Source organism: Molothrus ater, chromosome 23 (assembly GCF_012460135.2).
Source record: "Molothrus ater isolate BHLD 08-10-18 breed brown headed cowbird chromosome 23, BPBGC_Mater_1.1, whole genome shotgun sequence".
Lineage (NCBI taxonomy): Eukaryota > Metazoa > Chordata > Aves > Passeriformes > Icteridae > Molothrus > Molothrus ater.
The window spans coordinates 6,480,412-6,503,097 of record NC_050500.2 but is presented as its reverse complement, the minus strand read 5'-3'; the positions used below and the strand labels follow the sequence as shown (position 1 = coordinate 6,503,097).

The 22,686-nt window shown below is 53.7% G+C and overlaps 1 protein-coding gene across 3 annotated transcripts in view; it reads right to left on the bottom strand.

The window, feature by feature from the left end:
• PAX7 (paired box 7) overlaps window positions 1-14,881 on the bottom strand; it is a 134,571-nt gene extending 119,690 nt beyond the window's left edge. For 2 of the 3 annotated variants that reach the window (XM_036396244.2, XM_036396248.2), the window contains exons 1-4: window positions 14,797-14,881; window positions 12,161-12,396; window positions 11,084-11,213; window positions 9,967-10,095 (exon numbers count right to left, since the gene is read on the bottom strand). In XM_036396244.2, the coding sequence (XP_036252137.1) occupies window positions 9,967-10,095; window positions 11,084-11,213; window positions 12,161-12,396; window positions 14,797-14,881 (580 nt within the window). Of the gene's footprint in view, window positions 1-9,966; window positions 10,102-11,083; window positions 11,214-12,160; window positions 12,397-14,796 lie in introns of all 3 variants that reach the window. The other variant, XM_036396245.1, reaches the window with a different exon arrangement.
• Window positions 14,882-22,686: the final 7,805 nt, after the last annotated feature.

The window sequence follows — 22,686 nt, the reverse complement described above, 5'->3', positions numbered from 1 at the left end:
ACACCCCATATGGGGCAGGGACACTCTTCTGTCCATGGGACTGGGGACATTCCCTATGGGGCAGGGGACAGCCCTCTATAGGGCAGCAGACACCCCAATATGAGGCGGAGGTCATCTCTCTGTCTATGGGGCAGGGGACGCCTCTCTGTGGGGCAGGGGGCACTCCGAGTGGGGCAGGACAGAGGCAGGGGACGCCTCTCTCTATGGGACAAGGGACACCTCTATGGGGCAGGGGACAGCCCCAGTGGGACGGGACAGGGACAGGGGACGCCTCTCTCTGTAGGGCAGGGAACAGCCCCTATGGGGCAGGGGACACTCCCTGTGGGACAGGGACACTCTGTGGGAGGGGGGACACCTGTCTGTGGGGCAGGGGACAGCCCCTATGGGACAGGGGGGGGACAATCCCATTCCGCCCCTGTGGAGCCCCAGTTTTCCCTCGGTTCCCCGAATCCCCCTGGGATCACTCCCGTGCAGGGGAGGCAGAGGAGCATCCCTGGGCAGGGACATTCCCACCCCTGCCCCGTCCCTCCCTCTCCCGAGGAAAACCTGGCTGGGCTCGTTGGGAATTCTTTCCCAGCATTTCCCTGGGAAAAGCCAAAACTCAACGCTCCCAAAACCTCCGTGAGCCCAAAAGCTCTGGGCGGCCACGGATTTCATCCACCAGGGAGCCCCGCCCTGCCCCACCCTGCCCCGCCCTGCCCCGCCCCGCAGAAGCAGAGATACAGAAATTCCAAATGATATCCCAAATTACATCCCAAATGATATCTCAATGCTATTCCCAGTGTTATTCCTAATGCTATCCCAGTGCTATCCCAATTCTATTCCCAAAGATATCCCAATGCTATTCCAATTATATCCCAATTCTATCCCGGTTCTATCCCATGCTATTCCCAATCCTATGCCAAATGATATCCCAATGCTGTCGCAGTGCTGTCCCAATGCTATTCCCAATCCTATTCCCAGTGATATCCCAACGCTATTCCCAGCACTATTCCCAATGCTATCCCAGTGTTATCCCAACGCCATCCCCAATGATACCCCAATTATATCCCAGTGCTATCCAATGCTATCCCAATGATATCTGAACACTATTCCCAATCCTATTCCCAATGCTATTCCCAGTGCTGTCCCAATGCTATTTATTCCCAACACCGTTCCCAGTTATATCCCAATGCTATCCCAACACTATTCCCAATGCTATTCCCAATGCTATCCCAATGATATCCCAATGCTAATCCCAATGCTATTCCCAGTCCTATTCCCAACACTATTCCCAATGCTATTCCCAGTGCTATCCCAATTCTATCCCAACAATATCTCAATGCTATCCCAACACTATCCCAGTGTTATCCCAACACTATTCCCAGTGCTGTTCCAGTGCTATTTATTCCCAATCCTATTCCCAATGATATTCCCAGCACTATCTCAGTGCTATTCCCAGTGATGTTCCCAGTGCTATCCCAGTGATATCCCAATGCTATTTATTCTCAACACCATTCCCAGTGCTATTCCCAATGCTATCCCAATGATAGTGCTAGCCTAACGCTATTCCCGATGCTATCCCAATGATATCCCAGTGTTATCCCAATGATATCCCAGCGCTATTCCCAACACTATTCCCAGTGCTATCCCCATGCTATCCCAGTGCTATCCCCAGCACTATTCCAAATCCTATTCCCAGTGCTATCCCAATACTATCCCAGTGCTATCCCAATGATATCCCGGTGTTATCCCAATGCTATCCCAGTGCTATCCCAGCGCAATTCCCGAGGGAGGAGCTGGCCCCCAGCCCGCGGTCGCTCTGTCGCTCCCGTTCCCGTTCCCATTCCCATTCCCATTCCCATTCCCATTCCCATTCCCATTCCCGTTCATTCCCGGAGCCAGCCAAGCACGAAACGCGGCCTCAGATCGCGCGGTCCCGCCAGAGCCGCGGCCGCTAATTAACGGCGCGAGCCGCTGTAATGTGATGAACTTCCCTTTGTGGGGGAGCGCTCCCGATAAGGGAGAGCAGCCGCGATCAAAGGCTCGCAGCGGCTCCATTTCCTGCAGCCGCCGCCGCCGCTTTCCCTCGCCCGCCTCGCCTTTCCCTCGCCCTCGCGTTTCGCTCCCAGCCCCTGCTCGCTCTCCCCTCGCCAGAGCGTCCCGAGGGGATGCGGCTCCCCCGAGAGCTCCAGACCCTCCCTGGGGAGCTCCAGACCCTCCCTGAGGAGTCCCAAACTACCCCGAGATGTTCCAGCACCTTCCCGAGGAGCTCCAGACCCTCCCCGGGGAGTTACAAACTACCCCAAGGAGCTCCAAACTACCCCAAGGAGCTCCAAACCCTTCCCGAGGAGCTCCAAACTACCCCGAGGAATTCCAAACCCTCCCTGAGGAGCTCCAAACTACCCTGAGGAGCTCCAAACCCTCCCCGGGGAGTTCCAAACTACTCCAAGGAGCTCCAAACTACCCCGAGGAGCTCCAAACCCCGTCCGAGGGGTCCCAAGGGAATGCAGCTCCCCACGAGGAGTTCCAATCATCTCCAAAGAGCTCCAAACCCTCCCCAAAGAGTTCTGAACCCTCCCTGAGGAGTTCCAAACCCCCTCTGAAGAGCTCCAAGCCCCTTCCGAGGAGCTCCAAACCTCAGGGAGGAACTCCAAGCCCCCTCCAAGGGGATGCAGCTCCCCCCTTCCAAACCCCTTTCGAGGAGCTCCGAACCCTCTCCGAGGAGCTCCAAGCCCCCCCTGTTCCTCCCCACAGCCCCGAGGGCCGTTCAAGTGCACGGACCAGTCCCAGGCGGTGCCCCCGAGCTATCGCCACCACCATCATCATCATCATCATCATCATCATCATCATCATCATCATCACATCACCATCCCCATCATCCCCTGCCCCTCTCAAACCCGGCTCCGCTGGCGGCTCCCGCCCTCCCCGCGCGCCCCCGGCCCTTCCTTCCCCGCCTTGTCCCCAACTGCGGGTGACAAATGTCTTTATAAAGTGGCATTAGTGACATCCAACTCCTTTTGTGGCGCGGCCCCGCCGAGCGCCAGCCTCGGGATGAGCCGGGAATGAGGAGGAGGAGGAGGAGGAGGAGGAGCAGGAGGGGTTCTGGGGAGGGGGATACCCCGAGCCTCCCTCTCCCCTGCAAAGCCGCAGCCCCATCCCAAGCTCTGCTCCCTCCCGGAGCTGCACCTGCGCCTTCCAACTCCTCCATCCCTGATTTTTCCTGGGATGAGGGGGCAGGAAGGGAGGAGGAGCCCCCCAAAATCCCAAACCTGGGGTTCTGCCTCCCTCCCTGCCCCCTCGGGGCCCCCCTTGCCCCGCTCGGATCCCTCCTTTCCTGACCCTCTCAGCTTCTCCTCGACCCCCCAGAAACCCCAGAGCCCAAACCAGGCTGAAGTTCCGATTTAATACAAAATAAAATCAAATCCATTTCAAAGGCGACTAAAACCGCGTGAGGAAAGGGAGAGAAAAGTGGCAGCAGATTGAAACGGGCTTTTTTCCCCCACTTCTTTTTAAGAATAATGCCCATAAATACAGAATATCCGCAAAGCCAGGTCTGCAGAGGGGCCCTGATTCGCTTTATTTTATTTTTTTTTTCTTTTTCTCTTTTATGGCAAACGCAATTTTCCCAAAGATCCTTCACCCTAATGCCGGAGTCCCTCCCCGCTGTTGTGTGCGCTTTAAAACCCCGCCGCGGAAATTCCCCTGAAAAATTTGGAAAAAGCTTCTCGTGGGGGTGGAATTTGGGGAGTTCGGAGAGGGGGGGTGTGAAACGGCGGCGGAGGAGGGGGAGGAAGGGGAGGTTAATCCGGGTTTAACGCCGTGATGCAGTCGCAGGACCAGGGCTCGGCTGATTGTGTTATCTCTCCCCAACATTTGGGTCTCCCATATTTCACCCAGCCAAATAGCTGCGAGGAAAAAGTGCGTATGGAGGCACTCCTGACGCCTCAGGAAAATATGTTATTAATATCTAAATAACTTCCCAATACTGTCTCTAAATCTCCCCTTCGCCACTCCAGATGATGAATTCGTTTGAAGTGTTCTCCCGTCTCATCTTCGCTCTCTCTCTCTCTCCCCCTGCTTATTTTTTTTCCCTTTTTTTTTTTTCCCTTTTTTTTTTTTTTTTTTTTTCCCATACCCAGGCTTATTTCAAACTGGTAAATATCTAATTCCTTTAACCACGCTGCAGACACGTCTCTCCCCTCTCCCGCGCGCAATTCCCGCTTGGAAAAATCCTCCACGGGAGAGCGAGACCCCAGCGCGGCCTGCGGCTGCTCCTCGAGATGATTTCGGGTTAAAAGCGGGGGTTTTTGGGGGAGATCTGTTTGTTTGCAGCAACCCCTGGATCACGCGTTCCCCTCTCAGCCTCTCCTGCCTTAATTCCGGCTCTGCCCCCTCCCTCCCGGCCCAATTAGGGCCCAAACCTGGGATTAGGACGAGACCTCCCCTCTTCCTTCCTGCGCTGCTCTATGGCGGCTCCATCTCCCCCCTTCGCCCCAAATCTGCTTCCTACCCGCCCTGGGTAATGGAATCACCCCCAAATTCTGCATTAAAACCTCTCCTACCCACCCTGGGTAATGGAATCACCCCCAAATTCTGCATTCAAACCTCTCCTACCTGCCCTGGGTAATGGAATCACCCCCAAATTCTGCATCAAAACCTCTCCTACGTGCCCTGGGTAATGGAATCACCCCCAAATCCCACATTAAAACCTCTCCAATGCGTTTCCTCTCTCCCGGCCGGGGTTCCCCACCTGTCTCTGACCCCGAGATTTCCCTCCCCATTCCCCCCGCTCCAGGACGGATCCTTTTCTTCTCCCCCAAAAAGGGGGGGAGAGAGGGAAAAGCCCCCAACCCCAGCCGAGCCCCGGCTCTCCAGCACCTCCCCGACATTCCCTCGCTCCCTGCCGTACAGCCGAGCCCCGCTCGCCGCATCCTTGTCTCAAGTTTGTTTTTTCAAACGCCTCGTGTTCGATTATTCCCGTTTATTCCCCTCTCCAGCCTTATCTCTCCTCCTCTCTTCTCTCCTCCCCGTCACACTCGATTTAGGCAGGAGTTTATCTTGCGAACATTTGCCGACTTTGTTTATGTAGCCCAGGTTCCCGTTCCCAAAAGCCACTGTTTGCCTTTGTAATTGTTATCTGTGTTTATTGTTGTACCTCATTTGTCTCAGCTTTTTTTGTGACATGTAAGCTCCGTGTGCGCCCGCATCCAGCCCCCCCTCCTCCCTCTCCCTCTCCCTTCTCCCTGCTTTTTTTTTTTTTTTTTATTCCTCTTCCCCTCTCTTCCCTCTCCTCTCGGCCTGAAATATGCACAGAATAACTCAGCCTAAAGCCAATGAATTGCTTGACACCTCCCTATCTCTTCTCCTGCCCCCCATTATTAGAGCTGATCCCGCTCGCAACACTCACAAATCCCGCCTGGGCTCTGTTTGATTAGATTGCCAACCTTTGGTAATCCCTTGATTTGATGAAGTGTCTGCTCGCGGCCCCCCCCGCGCTTCTAAACACACATTTACCGAGGAGCCGCGTGTTGGTTTTTAAACCCGCGCCGATTGTTTGCCGATAAATCGGCCCCGCAGCCCCGCTCCGCTCCCCCGGCTCGGGGAACAAAGCCCGGCCCAGCTCTGGGGGTTCCCCCTTCTCTTTCCGCCCGTCCCGAGCTCCCTCAAATCGGCCGGGACCCCCCAAACCCTCCCCTCTCCTCTCGCTGCGGGCACCCAAAAACCCGGCGGGAGCAGCTCCCGGCTGGAATTGTCCCTGTCCCCCCTCCCGCACTGTTCCCCCCAAAATCAGAACCCCGACCCCGCCGCTGTTCCCCCAAAATCGGAACCCCGATCCAGCTGTTCCCCCAAAATCGGAACCCCGATCCCACCTCTTTTCCCCCCAAAATTGGAACTCCGATCTCGCTTCTTTTCCCCCAAATCGGAAACCCCCATCCCGCCGCTGTTCCCCCAAATCGGAGCCCCCGATCCTGCCTCTTTTCCCCCAAAATTGTACCCCAGATCTCAACTCTTTTCCCCTCAAAATAGGAGCCCCGATCCCGCCGCTTTTCCCCCAAAACCAGAGCCCAAATCCAGCTGTTCCCTCAAAATCGGAACCGAGATCCCGCCACTGTTACCCCAAAATCGGAACCCCCATCCTGCCCCTCTCCAGTTGCTCCCCCAAAATCGGAGCCCCGATCCTGAAGATCTGCCCCTTTTCCCCCAAAATCGGAGCCCCGATCCCGCCCCTTTTCCCCCCAAATCGGAGCCCCGATCCTGCTGTTCCCCCAGAATCGGCCGAGGGCACAAACTTGGGGGGCACAGTGAGGAGAGGAAGATGCCCTAAAAATCAGCATTTTCACCCCAAAACAAACACTTGGGGGTCCCTGCGAGCATCGCCCGCACCCCGCGGGGTTCCGGGGGTGGCAGCGCCCCCAATCCCCGCTGCTGCCCGGAATGGGGGGGACAGGTCCGGAATGGGGGGGACAGGTCCGGAATGGGGGGGACACACCAGAGACCCCCTCCGGGTCTGGCCTCCATTGATTCCCTCCCCCCCCTTTTCTGAGCGGTGCCCCCCGAAATTTGGGGGTGCCCAAATTCCCCCCCCCCCCCAAGCGAGGGAGAGAGCGGCGCATCCCCTCCCTAATAAATAACAACAACCCCGAATCGTAATTATAATTATAACAATAATAAACAGCAACAACAACTCGCTCTTAACAAGGAGATATATATATATATATAAATATAAAAATAAACATATATTAAAAAAAATAAAAAAAAAAAAAACCCAAAGTGAAGCCTCATGAATATCCGCCCAGGGCTAGCTGGAGTGAGCCGTTTAAAGATGAAAGTGCAAAGAAATAAAGGCTCAATTTAATCTGCCTTAAAACCCTTCAACTTAACGTTTGTGCTGGGAACTCAGAGAGTGAGTACTGATTGGGGATAAATACATTTCTTAGCATGCCTTGGAGCTATTACACCCTTCTCCAACACAGCTCCCTATTCAACAGCCACAGTTTTCATTACCAGCTCTAATAAGTCTTAACATTATTAAATGCCAAGCAGACGATAGAAAGAAACAGGCGCAGGGTGGAAGCTTTCTTTCCCACTTAAAAAGAGAGAGCATTTAGGGCTGTCTTCCCCCGGCTCCCCGCGAGGAGAACCCGCCACGGAGCGCTTGGAAAAGAAAAAAAAAAAAAAAAAGATTAAAAAATAATATTAAAAAAAAAAAAAGAAAAAAGCAAAACCAAAGTTTTTTCGCCCCTTTTCCCCCCGCAGCTCTCGGAGGGAGAAGTCGCGTTGGGCGCAGAAATTGAGAAAAAAAAAAAAAAAAATTCCCCCTCCCTCCCTCCTTCCATCCCTCCCTCAAGGCGTGCGAGGTTGGGTTGGTTTCGGTGGGAGCCACCTGGAAATGAGAATTGGGTGGAGGGAGAAACAGCTCTGAAGGGGTTTTAATTGCGGGGATGCAAAATCGCGGCGTTTGCCGGCAGAAATTGCGGGATTTTGGTGCAGAAATTGCGGTTTTTTCGAGCAGAAATCGCGGCTTTTTCGAGCAGAGATTGCGGGGTTTGCGTGCGGAAATTGAGGTTTTTTCGTGCGGATATTGAGGTTTTTTCGAGCAGAAATTGAGGTTTTTTCGAGCAGAAATTGAGGTTTTTTTCCCCCAGCAGAAATCGCGGCGTTTCCCAGCGCGCAGCCGCCGCCCGCCAGTGCTTTACAAGCGGCCTCATCAATTATCTTAATTGGGGCCATTAAAACTTTCCCAGGCGTTAAAATCCGCCGGGGCAGCGGGAAATTCGGAATTTCGGACGCTCCTTTTGGAGATGCGCAGGATCCCCCCCAAAAAAACCCCTCAAATTCACGCCGTTTTTAGGGGGGGATTTCCGCTCGGCGCGGCCATAAAAACCCGGGAATTGCGGAGAAATTGGGATTTCTGCGCGGGGCCGGGGGATTCTGCGCGCTCGGAGGGAGCGCGGCGCTCCACAGGCTCCGGCCGCGGGAATTTGCCCAAATTAGCCCCCTTTCATCCAGGAACGGGGGCTCGTGTTTGATTTGTCCGCGGCCTCACCCATGAAGGCAGAAGGGAGCGTTTTGTTTTGCCTCTTGACACGCACTTCTTGCGTGCTAATCAGGGATAAAAAGCTCCCCGCTCCTTCATTCTTATTTTTTTTTTTTTAATTTTTTTGTTGTTGTCGTTGTTTTGGGGGTGGCGACCGACGGCAAAATAAAAACCCAAAAACCCAACCCGCGCTTTCAAAAATAAAGATATTTTTCCCCAGCGGCGAGCCTGGATGAAAACACAACTTAAACCCCCCCAAATCTCCTTTCCCCCCCCTCTAATAAAATTAAAAACACCCCGAAAGTGAGCGGGGGGAGCTTCTGGCGGACACAATGGCCCCGATTTGCAAATGAGCATCGCCCCTCTCCCAAATCACAGCAACATTTTGCAGCGTCCAACGGCTCTGCCTTTCTGCAGCAGCCGCTCCGATAATATTACAAAACTATCTAACAGCAGGGAGTTTTGAATAATTTATCTCCCTTTCTTCCCGTCCTCGGCCCTTTGTCCAAAAGTTTTTCTCCTCCTCGCGGAATTTTGAATGAGAATGGACGCGCCCTCCCTCCCCCATCCCTTTACTCCATTTTTAAGGCAGCCTCGGGTTTTTCCCCCTTTTCCCCCCCTTTCTTTTTTTTTTTTTTTTTCTTTCTTTTTTCTTTTCTTTTCTTTTTTTTTTTTTCTTTTCTTTTTTTTTTTTTTTTTCTCCGCTGTTTGCTTTTGTGGTCAGGAATCTTTTCCTTATAAAGCTTCAATAGACCCCAAGGTCTTTGTAAGTGAAGTTCATCTTCAAGGTTGGGAAAAGAGGAGGAAAAAAAAAAAAAGGGGGTCGGATCCTTTAAAAAAAATAAAACAAAATCCCTTTTGTCACCTTCATTTCCAACTCCACTGATGGGGGCTCGGGGCAGCGTTTTCTACCCCAAAATTCCCCCCACGTGTCCCAAACTGGGGGAAATTCGGGTCTGGGGGAGAATCCCGCTCACCCCGACAGCGGCGATGCCACAAATCCCCCAAAATCCCAACTCCGGCTCAAGCCCAGCCCGTCCTCGCTTTGCACCAATTCGGGGGAAAACTGGAAAATCCCAACTTCCCTCTGCCGGGGATTCCCAAAATCGCCGTTTTCCCCCCAAAAATCACCGGTTTCCCCCCAAAAATCACCGTTTCCCCCCCAAAACCGCGCTCGTTTTATGCCCGACCGCAGCTGCTCCAAGCCCCCCTTTTTCCCTGCCGGATCTCACGGATGCTCCCCCAAAATTCCACCTTTTTTTTTTTGTTTGTTTGTTTGGTTGGTTGTTTTTTGGCACCACGGCGCTGCCCGCACTCCAGTTCCCACTCCCAACCTCGCATTCCCAGCTGGGAAAAGTTGGAATTTTCCTGGCAGCGGGAGAGAAAACGCCGCGTTTGGGAGGCGATAACAGAGCCCCGCCACCGGCCTGGCTCGGAGCCTTCCCCCGCCTGCGCCGGGAGGATTTCCCTGGATCATTTTCCCTGGATGGTTTCCCCTGGATCATTTGGATCATTTTTCCCTGGATCGTTTCCCCTGGATGGTTTTCCCTGGATGGTTTTCCCTGGGTAATTTTTCCCAGGATAATTGGGGGGTGCGGCGCCGCTCCGGGGACCCCCCCCGTGTCCCCTCGGAGCTGGCGGCTCCCGTCCTTAATTGATATTGATCGGCGCCATCGGTCACCTGTCAGCCCCGGTTCCAGGGGACCACTTAGGCGAAATCTGTTTAACAAATTCATTTACGAGGTGCCTCTCCCCCCCTCCGGCCATTCCCGGCCCTTTTTTTATGGATAATTGATCCCGAGCAAAGCACCGACAGCTCTTCCTCCTCCTGCCAGCCCCGCTCCCCGCAGGGATTTTTTTGGGAAGAGCCAAACCCGGCGGCTCTGGAGCCACCCCCGGCGGGCAGGGCCGTGTCCCCGCTGTCCCCCCCCCCGGCGCAGCGGTACCTTTGTCGCCCAGGATGCCGTCGATGCTGTGCTTGGCCTTCTTGTCGCCGTCCTCCTCCTTCTTGTCGCAGTCCTCGTCCTCCTCCTTCTTGCCGAATTTGATGCGGAGCACGCGGCTAATCGAACTCACTAAACCTCGGACAGTCAAAGGCAGAAAGGCGAGTATAAGCTGCCTGCGAGGAGTGGGAACGGCCGGGAATGCCGCTCTTCTTCCCGTGGGAATGCACCTGCCACCATCGCCGAGCCCCCGCGATTCCCGAATTCCCCAATTCGAGCATTCCCAAATTGACGTCCCGACCCGAGCGCCACCGAGATGTCCCGAAGTCACCTCACAATTCCCAAATTCCCCCCAGTTCCCAAGCCGGGATGGAGCTCCGGGCCTGCTCTGGCCCCACAGAGCGGCCCCAAAACCCACAGGGACCTCAGAGCCGAGCCCCCGGACCCCAAACACGGCCCTGCAGGCAGAACTTTGGGCTCCAGCCTGGCTGCCCGTGGATCTCGGGATCTTTTGGGATATCCTGGATCTCAGGATCTAACGGATCTCTGGGTCTCTCAGGATATCCTGGATCTCGGGATCTCAGGTCCGCATGGATCTCTGGATCCATGGATCTAATGGATGCCTGGGGATTTCAGGGATCTCTAAATCTCGTGGATCTCTCTCTAAATGTCTTGGGATCTCCTGGATCTCAGGATCTCATGGATCCATAGATGTCACAGATCTCTGAATGTCTTGGGATCTCCTTGATCCCCGGATCTCCTGCAATCTCTGCCCCATGGGGACGTTGCTGTGCAGCCCCCACAGCACAAATCCCAGCGGGACCAACAGGGCTCCCCTTTCCCCCCTTGGATTTGGGGGCACCTCTGGGGGTCTCCCCCTGCCCCAGCATCCCCCCGGCTTTCCAGGGAGCTGGAAAAACCCGGGAAAAGGCCTTGGTTTGGGCTCGGTTTTGCAGCAGCCGGGGCACGAATCGCCCCCAATCCCGGGCTTTGCTCGGGGTGATTTTTCCCTCCTCCATCCAAGCAGAGCCGGGAGGGTGTTTGGATGCTCTGGGAAACCTTTCCCGCGGGATAACTTTTCCCGTGGAGCCGGGGGAGTGTGGCCAAGCTGCCTTCTCACCTGAGGGCACCGTGCTGCGGTCACAGTGGCCGTCCTTGAGCAGCCGGTCCCGGATCTCCCAGCTGAACATCCCGGGGTTCTCCCGCTTGTATTCCTCGATTTTCTTCTCCACGTCGGGAGTCGCGACCTGCTTTTGTGCCCAAGGGGCGCCGGGGTGTCCCCACGGGGAGGAAGGGAGGGAGGGAGAGCAGGGGAAAAGCGCTTTTAATTCAAAAGAAGCAGCGCAGCTCAGTCCTCCCCGGCCGGGCTGCGGGGTTTGGGGTGGAAAATGGGGCTTGGGAGTGGGGAAAGGACGGAAATAAAGCTGGGAAAGGCCCTGCTCCCCCAGATCCTAAAAGCGGGGTCAGGAGGGAAATAAAGCTGGGAAAAGGCCCTGCTCCCCCAAATCCTAAAAGCGGGATCAGGAGGGAAATAAAGCTGGGAAAGGCCCGGCTCCCCCAAATCCTAAAAGCGGGATCAGGAGGGAAATAAAGTGGGAAAAGGCCCTGCTCCCCCAGATCTTAAAAGCGGGATCAGGAGGGAAATAAAGCTGGGAAAAGGCCCGGCTCCCCCAAATCTTAAAAGCGGGATCAGGAGGGAAATAAAGCTGGGAAAGGCCCGGCTCCCCCAAATCCTAAAAGTGGGGTCAGGAGGGAAATAAAGCTGGGAAAAGGCCCCGCTCCCCCAAATCTTAAAAGCGGGGTCTCTGAGGGCCGGGAGAGCCGGCAGGGTGGGATTGCCCTGAGCTCCGGGGAGGCGGCGCAGGGGACACTTTTCGGGGTGTTTATGGGATTTCCTATTGCCAAAGAATCCCGGATTCCCTGCTCCCCACACCCCGCCGGGATCGCTCCAGCGCGCACCACTTGTTGCACGTGGAAGCCACAAAAAAGAAAAACACTTGAATCCATCAGCACCTCCAGCTCGGGCCCCGCTTTCTCCCCGTTAGAAACCAAAAACCGCAACTTATTAAAACCTTTTCTCCCCTAAAAAAAAAAAAAATCCACACAAAAAAAAAACCCCCCAAAACCGCTGGGAAAACTCGCGCTGCCCCCCAAAAGAAGGCGGAATTTTGGGGCGCGGTGCCCGCAGCGCACTCACCCTGGGCTTGCTGCCGCCGATGGCCCCGGGCCGGATGGATCCGGTCTCCTGGTAGCGGCAGAGGATTTTGGAGACGCAGCCGTGGGAGACGCGGAGCTGCCGGGAGATCACGCAGGGCCGGATGCCGTGATGCGCCATCTCCACGATCTTGTGGCGGATGTGGTTGGGCAGCGGGCGCCCGTTGATGAAAACCCCTCCGAGCTGGTTCACCCTGCCCTGGCCCAGCGGGGTGGACACTGCGAGGGACAAGGTGGGGAAAAAAACCCGACCCAAAAAAACCGGGGAAAAGTGAAATTAGAGGGGGGAAATCGGAAAATCCGGCGTGTCTTTCCCCGCACATCCCGCTTCTCTCCCGGGCTTTGGAGGTTTGAAAGAAGGGGCAAAGTCTCGCCCGTGCCCTGCGCTCCGTGCGTATCCCGGGGTTTATCCCGTGTTTATCCCGGTGTTTGTTTATCCCGGTGTTTGTTTATCCCGGCACCACGCCTGAGATTCTCCCATGGAAAGTGGGGAACTAAAAATCCCCCCCAAGACACCCCCCGTGTGTCCATCCCTGGAAATTTGTCCGGATTTGGGATTTCACACCTTGGTTTGAAACCATTCCCGGCGTTTGAAACGCGAGGAGATCCAAACCCACTCAACAAAACGCGCCCAAAACTTCTCCTTTCTCCCCCAAAAAATCTCGCCTCGATTTACGGAGCTCCGCTTTCCAACAAACTTTTGGACATCACCTCTGGAACACCCTCGGGGAGCTTTTTTGGGGTGGTTTTGGGGTTTTTTTTTGGTGGCTTTTGGGGTGGATTTTATCCCGCGGCCGCTTCGCCGCCGCCTCTCCGGGCGCGGGGGCTCCTTCGCCCCCTCCCCAATTTATCGAACACCTCGCGCCGCAGATCTCGCAGATTAATACGATTTCACAGGCTGGAAATTAAAGCGAAAAGGAGGGGAGGCAGGACGGGAGGGGGCAGAACTCAGCTGGGTAATTTGCGCGAGGCTGGAGGGGGCGAGCGCCAGGCGAGGCGAGGGGGGCGGATTTTTATTTCTTTTTTTATTTTTTTTTTTTAGATATAATTTTTTTTTCCCCTCCCCTCTCTCGCTACAAAGAAAAGTCGATTCCAGAAATTGCCTGGCGATTTAGCGAGAATCATGCACCGCTAATTCCGAGTCACTTTGGCCGGCGCTCCCTGGATGTATCATTATCGACAGATAACACTCGAGTGGCCAATTTTACATTCAAGAGCCGCTAAAAGCGCCGGCCGCTCTCTCCTTTCATTATTCCCAGTCATGTTGTGCAAATATTGTTGTAATCCTTTGATCCTTTCCCTTGCCGTCTGTTTTACTTCATTTGCTACAGAAAAGCACTTCAGCAAATCCCCGCGCCCTGTGTGTTTTGCAGCCTGCGTGGTTTTCCGCGGGTTTGCGATTCGCCACTTGAGCACGGGCGGGATGAAATTTTCTCCGCTTTTAATAAATGCGGCCAGAGGGGTCCCGGATAGAAAATTTGCCTTTTTTTTTTTCTTCTTCTCATTTTTTCCTTTTTTTTTAATTTTTTTTTTTTTTTTTTGGGAACGTGTGTGCCTGGAAATAATCGCCCCCCTCGTGACAAAGGCACGGCGGAGGGAGGATGGGTGACACTCGGCGAGGTGACAGCTCCCGAGTCCCCGCTTCGCCAGCCCCGGCCAAGGACATCATCCCGCTGCTCCCCGGATCAAGGTTTTTATTCCTATTTTCCCCTCCGAAAAGTTAAATCCCATCAGTTTGGTTGTTTCCCTCCCGTTTTGACACGGGGACATTTTTAAAAAATCAACCCGCCAGAAAAAAAAACCCAAAAAACCAAAAAAAATCAACCGCCCCCAAAAAATAAAACCCCAAAGCGGGAGAAGCTGCCCCAAAAATCCTGCGGGATGCCCGGGAATACTCGAAACACGGGAAAACAGCAAAGCGGATCCCGGGAATTCGCGGGGAGCGCGGCGGGAAGGGGCTGGGTAAGGGGTGAGAAGTTGGGAGAATTTCGGGAACCCCCCCAAGAGCGGAGCTCAGCCGCACCCCCTGCACCAAGGGTGATTCCAGAGGGATGGAGCGGCGCTTTTAGGGATGGAGCGGCGCTTTTGCAGAGAGCTGAGAGCCCCCCCAGGTTATTCCAGAGGGATGGAGCGGAGATTTTCCACACCCTAAGAGCCCCCCCAGGTTATTCCAGAGGGATGGAACGGCGCCTTTCCAGACCTAAGAGTCCCCCTCCGTAGGTCCAGAGGGATGGAGCAGCGCTTTTCCAGACCCAGGGCCCCCCCAGGTTATTCCAAAGGGATGGAGCAGCGCTTTTCCAGAGCTAAAAGCCCCCCCCGGTTATTCCAGAGAGATGGAGTGGAAATTTTCCAGACCTAGGGTCCCCCCCAGGGTTATTCCAGAGGGATGGAGCAGCGCTTTTCCAGAGCTAAGAGCCTCCCCAGGTTATTCCAGAGGGATGGAGCAGCGCTTTTCCAGAGCTAAGAGCCCCCCCAGGTTATTCCAGAGGGATGGAGCAGCGCTTTTCCAGAGCTAAGAGCCCCCCCCGGTTATTCCAGAGGGATGGAGCGGAGATTTTCCAGACCTAACCCCCCTCCCCGGGTGATTCCAGAGCCCTTTTCCAGGTTTTCCAGACCTACCTTCCAGCGGGAAGCCGGTGCGGGGGTAGTTCTGCCCCGGCGCCGGGCGCATCATCCGCGGCACCGTCCCGGGCAGCGCTGCCATGGTCGGGGGGCGGCGGCGGCCGAGGGGCTCCGGTGCGGACCGGGGCTGGACCGGGGGGGGGACACCGGGCACAACCGGGGGGGCTGCGGGGCCGCCTCCTCCGACCTTCCCAGCCCTTCCAGCGGCTGCAAAACAAGGGAGAAATCTGGGCTCCGAGCGAGGGGAAAACAAAACAAAACAAAAAAAACCCCAAAAATTATTTAAAAAAAACCCAACAAAAAAAAACCAACAAAACGAGAATGATTTAAAAAAAATCAGCGGAAAAATCAAAATGCTGCAACGCTCGGGATGAAAGGGGTGGGGGTAGAGGGGGGGGATCACCCACCAGAAATTGCCGGGAAAGTTTGGGGGCTGTGTCCCGAGCGGCCGCTCCGCTGGAATGTCACCCGGGAAGAGCAGGCACGGCCAAAGTTGCCAAAGGGAGCTGGGCTGGGCTTAGGGCTGGCTTAGGGCTGGCTCGGGGCTGGCTCGGGGGGCAGAGCGGGGGGAGCCGCGGCCCCCCGGATTCGCTCCGTGCGCTGCGGTTCTTCCTCCTCGCGGCGCGGCTGTGGCAGCGCTGGAGGAGGAGGAGGAGGAGGAGGAGGAGGAGGAGGAGGAGGAGGAGGAGGAGGAGGAGGGGGCTGGAAGTTGCTCCGGCGGGGAAGTTGGGGCGGTGGGAAGGACGGGCGGGCTCTGATAGGCTCCGGCTCCTTTCTTTTATGGGAAGGGGGATCCGCGCCCGGCCCCGGCACCAATGGGAGCGGAGCCCCGCGCTCCTTCCCAGAGCGTTTTTTTTTTGGGGATGTTTTTGGTCATTCTCAGGCTCCTCATGGAAAGCTGGGGTGTCCCTCGAGCGGCTGGGAAAGATTTGGGGTGCAACAGAGCAGGGAAAATCAGGAATTGCGGGAGTTTGGGGTTTTTTTGGTGGGTTTTGGGGGATTTTTTAGGGTTTTTCCCCCTAAGCGGATTCCAGGAGGGGAAAGGCGGGCGGGGCATGGACTTAGGGTGGGGGAATTGCGGCGTGGATTGAAAAATAAAAAAAAAATTTAAAATGCAAATTAAAAAAAAATTTGAGATAAAGCAGGATTGTAATAAATTAATAAAAAATTAAAAATGAATGAAAATGAAAATGAATGGCAATTAAGTAGAAGAGAAATTAAAGCAAATAACAACTAAAATAAGTTGAAGTAAAAAACTTAAAATTAATTTTTTTAAAAAAAGTACTGTGAGAAATTATAAAAAACCCCACAAATTAAATAAGAAAAATATTTGAATAGTAGGAAATAAGTGCGATGAATAAATAAATAAATTAATAAATTAATTAATTAAATGCTCCCCACCTCCAAGGTTTGGAGCCGCTTTTCCCACCCATCCATCCCTGGGGGTGTCAAAGGCTCACCCTGAACCCCCCCCCGGCCCAGCGCCCCCACCCCTTCCCCATCCCAGGTGCCGCCCTCATTAATTAACAGCCGCGTTAATTACGGGGCGGGCTGGGGGCCGGCCCGGCCCGGCCGGAGAATTCCCGATTTTCCCCCAAAAGCTGCGGGAGCTTTGGGAATGAGCGCGCAGCGGGACGTGACGCCGGCGCCGGCGCTGCCTTTTGTTCGCAGCTGTAAAAGGGACTCGGCCCCGCCGCCCCCTCCCCAAAACCGCCCCGGAGCGGCCGCGCCGCCCCCGGCCCCAGAGCGGACCCCAAAGCCCGGCCTGACCCCCCCCAGCCCGGCCCGCTCCTCCCTCGCCTTTGCTCTGGGCTTAAACCCGGCCTGGAGCCCAAGCTCGGCCCAAGCCGCGCCTAAACCTGCGCGCTTTGGGGTTTTCTGCCTTTCCACCCTCAAATCCACCCCAATCCCCCTCCGAAATCGGGATAGTTGTGGGGAGGGGGGAAAAGCGATTTTAAAATTCTTCCCGAGGTGTCAAATTGCGCCCGGACTCTGAGCCCGGCTCAGGCGCGGCTTTGGCGAACGAAAATAAACCTCGCTCCTTCCCCGCTTCCCAAAAAACGCCAATTCCCGGAGTTTTCGGGGGGAAAACCCCCGGCTCCGTCCCCGCCGCATTCCTGCCGCCGTAATTCAATTATTTGCCGGGATAAGGGGGCAGGAGCCTGGGAATAAAGTTGAAAATTAAATATTTCTGCTCTCGCGGCGCTGGGGGAAGGTGAAACCCCGGGAGCCGAGCCCGGGCCCTCCTTCCCCGCCGCTCCGGGGTCACCTCGCCCGCAGGAAAATCCCGCACTTCAAACGCCGCGTTTGTTTTCTCTCCTTCCCCCGCCCCGTTCTGCTGGAATTGGGGGAAGATTCGGCAATTTCAGGCAAAAAAAAAAAAAAAAGAAAAATAATTCACTTTCTCCTGCAGCTCCGGGCAGTGGCCACGCAAAGAGCTCCAATTGTATTATTATTATTATTGTTATTATTATTATTATTATTATTATTATTATTATTATTATTATTATTATTATTATTATTATTATTATTATTATTATTATTGTTGTTGTTGTTGTTGTTCTGAGGGGGGTCAGGCTGCTGCCGCATCCCGGGGTTTGTCCAGAGGGGGTCAGGGGGTGACAGGGACTGTCCCCACCCATCACCCCAAAAATCCGCTCCAGGAGGGGTCACCTGCGCCAAATCCTTTTTGGGGTTAAATTTGAAATTTTTTTCTTTTCTTTTTTTTTTTTCCTATTTTTTTTTCTTTTTTTTTTTTTTCAGTTTTCCCATCTTCTCCCGGCTCTGCCTCGTGGACAAAAGCCGAGCCCGGTTCTCTGGATTAGAGGCTGCATCCATCGGGATGCGGAGCGCGGAATTCCCGGAGCTTTCCCGGTGGGAATTTCTCTCCCCACCTTCCCGGCGCATCTCCATGGTTTCCTAAGGTATGTTCCTGCTCGATAAATGCCGCGATTCCCGCGGGAACGCGCGCTGGGAGCGGGCTGGGATTATTTGGGATTTTTTAGGAGCATCCCGTTATCCCCCGCATCCCTCGCGGGTGGGTTTCCAACTCGGATGCGCGCTTGGAAATGCGGATTTTTGGGATAAAAGGGCTCCGCATCCCATTTTCTCCATGGAAAAGACGCTCTCAGGTTGATTAAACCCGTCTGGAAAACCTCCCCAATCAGCGATTTTATTTATTGCAATTCTCCTCAAAAAGCCCTTTTAAAAATGATTTTTATGAATTAGGATTCCCCTCAAAAAAGTGCTTCTCTTATTTTAAAATTTTTATTATTTTTTAGGGATGTCAGCCCATTTCTGGAGCGGGGCGCACCCAGGAAGGAGAAATTCCCTTGGGAAATCGCTCAGAGGCTGCTCAGGAGGAAAACCCGAAGGATTCGATCCCGATTTTCAACACAAGGACGGAAAAAGCAAAACCAAACCGAGCCCAAAAGCGCCCGAGGATGAATTCCTTGATGGAAAGTTGGTTCCTCGCACAGTTCCAGGAAGGTGATGGATGTGGGAAGGTTTCCCGTGGGAGATCCCAGCGTTATTTTCCCAAGCGATTATCCCAGGAATCTCCCTCTAAAGGGAGAGAAATCCACCTTGAAAAACGGGGATTGAAAGGAAATTATTTCTGCGGGATTTCCGCGTTTTCCCGGAGTTTTTCAGCGCCGGGAGAAGCCGGGACGGGCGCGGGGCCGGGAGGGACCCGGGGAAGGAGCGAGGGAACAGCAGGAAAAGCGGTGGAAAAGGGGCTGGGAGGTGGGGAAAGAGCAATAAATGGATTAATGAATTAATTAATGCAATGAATTCTCCTTTTCCAGGAGCGGGGAATCCAGGAATGTCCTCAGGAGTGTCCCAGGACTGTCCCCAGCAGATCCCCAGGATGATCCCAAGTGTCTCCAGGAGACTCTGGGTGTCCCCAGGAGATCCTGGCCATGTCCCCAGGTGATCCCAGGAGTGTTCCCAAGAGCGTCCCAGCAGATTCCGGGTGTCCCCAGGAGTATTCCAGGAGTGTCCCCAGGAGATGCTGGCAATGTCCCCAGGGGATTCTGAGTGTCCCCATCGGATCCTGGTTATCCCCAGCAGTGTCCCCAGGAGATCCCAGGTGTCCCCCAGAGTGTCCCAGCAGATCCTGGGTGTCCCCAGGAGTGTCCCCAGAAGATCCTGGCAATGTCCCCAGGTGATCCCAAGTGTCCCCATCAGATCCTGGTTATCCCCAGCAGTGTCCCCAGCAGTGTCCCCAACAGTGTCCCCAGGAGATCCCAGGTGTCCCCCAGCAGATCCTGGGTGTCCCCAGGAGTGTCCCCAGGAGTGTCCCCAGGAGATCCTGGCAATGTCCCCAGGTGATCCCAAGCGTGCCCAGGAGATCCTAAGTGTCCCCAACAATGTCCCCAGGTGATCCCAAGTGTCCCCAGTGGATTCTGGGTGCCCCCAGCAGTGTTCCCAGGTGTCCCCAGGTCATCCCAAGTGTCCCCAGCAGTGTCCCTGGGAGTGTCCCCAGGAGATCCCGAGGGTCCTCAGGTGATCCCAAGTGTCTCCAGAAGTGTCCCCAGGAGATTCTGGGTGTCCCCAGGAGTGTCCTAGGAGTGTCCCCAGCAGATCCAGGGTGTCCCTAGGACATCCCACGTGTCCCCGCCAGTGTCCCCAGGACTGTCCTGAGGAGCGTCCCCAGCAGAACCCGAGTGTCCCCAGCAGTGTCCTCAGGTGTCCCCAGGGGTGTCCCCAGGAGATTCTAGATGCCTCCAGGGGTGTCCCCAGGAGATCTCGCCGGTGTCCCCAGGGGTGTCCCCAGGCGGTCTCAGGTGTCCCCAGGGGTGTCCCCAGGCGGTCTCAGGTGTCCCCAGGGGTGTCCCCAGGCGGTCTCAGGTGTCCCCAGGGGTGTCCCCGGTTTGTTTTTCCCAGACCCCAAACCCGAGGATCAAAGTCCCGGGCGGGGCTCAAAGGGCGGAGCGGCCCCGCCCTGGGCCGGGTTTAACTCGGCCTGGAGCCGTTCCCTGATCCAAGCCCGACATCTCTGGGATGAGCCGGGAATTTTCACGGGATAAATCCCAACCGCGAGGCTGCAGCGGCCCCGTTCCCGCTGTGGACCCCGACACTCCCGATCCCACAGAATTCCCGTCCCTCCGGAGCGCCCCGCCCGCTTTTCCCGGCTCAGATTCCCGGAGCGGGATTAAATCCCCTTTTCCCGAGGCTCGGCCCCGCTCCGGGTGCCGCTGGGGTTTTCCCGGATTTCCCGGGATCCCGGGGCTCGTCCCGCCCGGATCTGCCTCTGGAATAACGCCTGGAATCCCGAGGCAGCGGGGAGAGGGGATTGTCCCGGGCTGTGCCCCCCGAGGGATCCCAAGGGAATCAGAGATTCCCAAGAGATCCCAAAGGGCTCTGGAGAAGGGACAGGGCTGGGAAAAACCGGGATGGGGGAAATTGGCATTGGGATTTCCAGGGAGTTTTCTCCTGGAGATCTCCAGCCCCCTGAGATGGGATGGGATCCATAAAAATCCACAATTCCCTAAATTCCCATTCCAGCTGCATCCGTGTGGGATTCCCACCCCAATCCCATTCCCACTTGGGATCATTCCCAAACTGTTCCAGCTGCATCCGTGTGGGATTCCCATCCCAATCATCTCCATGGGATTGGGGCCTCTCCTGCTTTTTGGAGAGCATCTCCATGGGTTTTTGAGGAGCATCTCCGTGGGTTTGGAGTCTGTCCTCCTTTTCTGGGAGACATCTCCATGAGTTTCGGGATCTGTCCTGCTTTTTGAGGAGAATTTCCGTGGGATTGGGCCCTATTCTGCTTTTTGAGGAGAAATTCCATGGATTTGGGGTCTGCCCCGCTTTTTGGGGACATCTCCATGGGTTTGGGGGCTGTCCTGAATTTTGGGAGACATCTCCATGGGATTTTGGGAAGCATTTTCATGGGTTTTAGGATCTGTGCTGCTTTTTGAGGAGAATTTCCATGGGTTTGGGGTCTGCCCTGCTTTTTTGGGGATGTTTCCATGGATTGTAGGATCTGTCCTGCTTTTTGAGGAGAAATTCCATAGGATTGGGATCTGTCCTGCTTTTTGGGCAGCATCTCCATGGGACTGGGGCCTGTTCTCATTTTTGGGAGCATCTCCATGGGTTTTTGGGAAGCATTTCCATGGGTTTGTGGTCTGTCCTCCTTTTCTGGGAGACATCTCCATGGGGTTTTGGATCTGTCCTGCTTTTTAGGAGTATTTCCATGGGTTTGGGGTCTGTCCTGCTTTTTTGGGGGACTTCTCCATGGGTTTGGGGTCTGTCCTGAATTTTGAGGAGAAATTCCATGGGACTGGGGCCTGCTCTGATTTTTGGGAGCATCTCTGTGGATTTTTGGGCAGCATTTCAATGGGTTTTAGGATCCGTGCTGCTTTTTGAGGAGAATTTCCTTGGGATTGGTGCCTGTCCTGATTTTGGGGGAGCATGTCCCAAAAAGCAGGACAGGGATTAATGAGGATAATTATTGATAATGATTGATAATTATTGATGCCAGGTCTAACAAAGCCTCACCTGTCGCAGCAGATGAGGTAAAGCCAGGCCTAAATCCCATTGGAAATCCGAGGAATTCCAGCAGGAGGAGCATGAAAGTTAAAAAACTCAGCAGGACCAAGTCAGTGATCCCAAATATTGATGGAAATCAGAAATTACAGTAAGAAACTCATCCAAATTGATAAAAATCAGGAATTATCAATAGAATCATGAAATTTTGATGGAAATCAGGAATTATCAATGAGAAACTCATCAAATATAGGTTAAAATAAGGGATTATAAATGATAAACACCAAATATTGATGGAAATCAATATCAATTATGGAAATCAATTATCAATAACAAACTCTCACAAATATTGATTAAATCAGGGATTATCAATAATAAACTCGTCTAAATATGGATGGAAATCAGGGATTATCAATAATAAATCCACACAATATTGATAAAATTCAGGAAATATCAGTAATAAACTCATACAAATATTGATTAAATCGGGGATTATCAATAATAAATCGCACAAATACTGATTAAATCAGAAATTATCAATCATGAACTCACCAAATATTGATTAAAATATTAGTAGTAGTAGTTCTACTACTACTAATAAAGATATTGTCAACTCTAAATCACACAAACAAATTGATAAAACAATCAAAACAAAGGAAAAATAAAATAATTTGGGATGCCTTTAACTGTAGGATTGAGACTTCAATCACAATATTCACACTTAATTAGTATTGTTTATTTATATTATTATTTATTTACATTAATTATTGATTTTTATAGTCACACTAAAGTATTTGTTAGTATTTTATTAATGTTTGAATAAAGCCCCCAAACCTTTGGGGTCATACAGAATTAAATGGGAAAATAAAGGGATTTTTCCATGGGGGGGAAAAAAAAAGACATTCCAGGGTTTTAGACCAGGAATAGGAATTTAGGGAATTTTTATGGGATTTTTGTGGATCCCATCCCTCTCTCCCATCTTCATCCCAACATTCCCAGCCCAAAATCCATGTCCCAGGTGCATCCCAAGGAACGAAGGCAGCAGGGAAGGGAAGGGGGGATCTCTCCTGGGATCCCACCTGGAATTCTCTGCTCCAACACGGAACTGTGGAAGAAGGTCCAGAGGAGGCCACGGAGATGCTGAAGGAATTGGAGCAGCTTGGATGGATGGAATCCATGGAGGGATGGATGGAAACCATGGAGGGATGGATGCAAACCATGGATGGATGGACGGATGATGGATTATGATTGGAATCCATGGATGGATGAATGGAATCCACAGGTGGATGGATGGATGGATGGATGGATGGATGGATGGATGGATGGATGGATGGATGGAATCCATGGATGGACGGATGGATGGACGGATGGATGGATGGAATCCATGGATGG